Raw genomic sequence first — 2,457 nt, forward strand, 5'->3', positions numbered from 1 at the left:
TAAGTGGGATGGGTGGTGATTGGTGGAAGATAGGCAACCGAAAGCAACGAATCGCTGGGGAAGTAGTAGGCTATGGCGCGAGACCGACGGTGATCAGACCGGTCTTCAGCGCGGCACTAGTTGAAAGGTGATAAGAAGTGAGGACCGCCGCCGGTCTTCACTATGGGACCGATCCCCGGTTCACAGCTAAAAGACCGTGTCAGCGCGGCACTACTGGGAGGTCACTTACTGTGTATTCTATACCCCTATATCCTGGGTGGGATTCCTGACCTCCCATAGTGGGCAGGGAGGTCACTTACTGTGTCTTTTTCTATAGGGAATGAGATAAGCGGAAGAGTAGCGTCCCTTGATTGGACGTCACCCATAGTCTGTGACGTCACCGGCGGAAAAGTTATTAGAGAGAGAACGTCATGTTGGTTGTGCGCATGCGTCTCTCGTCCTCGAGCTTCTTAGCCAAGCGCATACTATCTAAAGATAGTATGCAGATGACGTCACTCAGGCCTTTGTTATTGTTTTTGCCATCCGCGTTTGTGAGTTGTTCTCACTAAACTGTATTAACCAGACTATAAAAGTTCATGGTTACACAGAGTTTGTGTGTTGGTCCGTTATTCTTCCGGATGGCAATGTTGTGAACTCCTTGGCCAAGCGCATTCTATCTATAGAAGGGACGAAGTTGACGCCGCTTAACTATTTGTTATTGTTTTTCGGCAGCCTGTTAGTGATTAGTCCTCACTAGATTATATCAGACTATAAACGTCAAAGTTACACACTGCATTGTGTGTTGGTATTTTAATTTGGCTGTCGATGTTATGAATATTTACCTAAACGCATAGCATCAGTGTGCGTTTATCCAATAAACTCACAATATTTCGCCAGCCGGAAATAGATATTATGCACTTGGCTAAGAAGTTCACAACATTGCCATCCGGAAGTATAACTGGCCAACACACAAAATTGTGTGTAACCATGATCGTTTATAGTCTGGTTGATAGAGTTTAGTGAGAGTTACTCATAAACGCGGATGGCAAAAAACAAATAACAAAGACCTGAGTGACGTCATCTTCGAACTATCTATAACAGACCAACACACAAAACGACGTGTAACCTTTACCGTTTATTATAGTCTGATTGTTACAATTTAGTGAAAACTACTCATAAAAATGGCTGGCGAAAAAACAATAACAAAGAGCTGAGTGACGTCAATTCCGTTCTATCCATAGATTCTGTGCGTTTAGCCAAAATACTCACATCATTCGCCAACCGGATTAATTATTGAGACACAAAGTTGTGTAACCTTACACGTTTATAGATAGAACGAAGATGACGACACTCAGGTCATTGTTTTCGCTTTTTGCCATCCGCGTTTCTGAGTAATTCTCACTAAAAGTACCGATTTTCTTTGTTTCGAATCACGCCGTTGCTGGACGACGTGACATCAGACTATTGAATCCAATTTCGTTCTATGGATAGTATGCGCTTGGCCAAGAAGCTCATAACATTGCCATCCGGAAGTATAACGGACCAACACACAAACTATGTGTAACCATGACATCTTATAGTCTGGTTAATACAGTTTAGTGAGAACAACTCACAAACGTGGATGGCAAAAAAAAAAAAAAAAAAAACAAACAAAGACCTGAGTGACGTCATCTTCGATCTATTTATATCTTATTCTCATCTCTTTCGGTGTCCGGCCATATCTTGTGCGGCTATGTGGTCTAGTGGTATGACACTCGCTTTCGGATCGAAAGGTCCTGGATTCGAGCCTCGCTCGGCGCATAGTTGAGTCCTTGGAGAAGCTCTTTACTCACATTCTCTCACCGTACTCAGGTATAAAATGAGTACCTGGCCGTTAACAGCCATGTCTTTGTCCGAAAATTGTAATATCGCCTAATAGGCGTCATGTCCCGTCCTACATTTTAAATGTTGCTGTTGACCAGGGACCCCTTGTAAAGCGCTTTGAGCACATTTAGTGGATATTGCACTATATAAAAGCTCTATTTTTAAAAAGATATTTTTTAATATATTCTTGCCAGATCATCGTCGCCGGGTTGAAGTACAAAGACGCATCTGGCCGAGAGGGCATCCTGTTTCGTGCTGAACACACTTGGTGCAAGGGATGTCGCAAAGAAAAGGCCACGGTCTACAACGGTACGTGGGGGATTCGACTGCAATACTAACGAAGATTGGACAATTTCATAGGGGGGGGGGGGGGGGGGGGGGGTGGGGGGTCAGAAAAGGCCACTCTCTACAACGGTACGTGGGGGATTTGACTGCAATACTAACGGAGATTGGACAATTTCATAAGGGGGGGGGGGGGGGGGGGGGGGGGGGGGGGGGGGGGGGGGGGGGGGGGGGGGGGGGGGGGGATTCAAAAAGGCACTATCTACAAGGTACGTGGGGATTTGCGCAAAACTAACGAAGATGGACAATTCTGTGGGGGGGGGGGGGGGGGGG

At 45.6% G+C, this 2,457-nt stretch overlaps 1 protein-coding gene across 3 annotated transcripts in view; it reads left to right on the forward strand.

Annotated features, from left to right (window-relative positions):
- Positions 1–2,457, forward strand: part of LOC144980805 (uncharacterized) — a 56,908-nt gene that overhangs the window by 37,721 nt on the left and 16,730 nt on the right. For all 3 annotated transcript variants that reach the window (XM_078928618.1, XM_078928619.1, XM_078928620.1), the window contains exon 6: positions 2,037–2,151. In XM_078928618.1, coding sequence (XP_078784744.1) covers positions 2,037–2,151 — 115 coding nt within the window. The remainder of the gene's footprint in view (positions 1–2,036; positions 2,152–2,457) is intronic.

The sequence above is a fragment of the Berghia stephanieae genome, chromosome 10 (genome assembly GCF_034508935.2).
Source record: "Berghia stephanieae isolate SIO BIC M18660-M18661 chromosome 10, UCSD_Bste_1.3, whole genome shotgun sequence".
Lineage (NCBI taxonomy): Eukaryota > Metazoa > Mollusca > Gastropoda > Nudibranchia > Aeolidiidae > Berghia > Berghia stephanieae.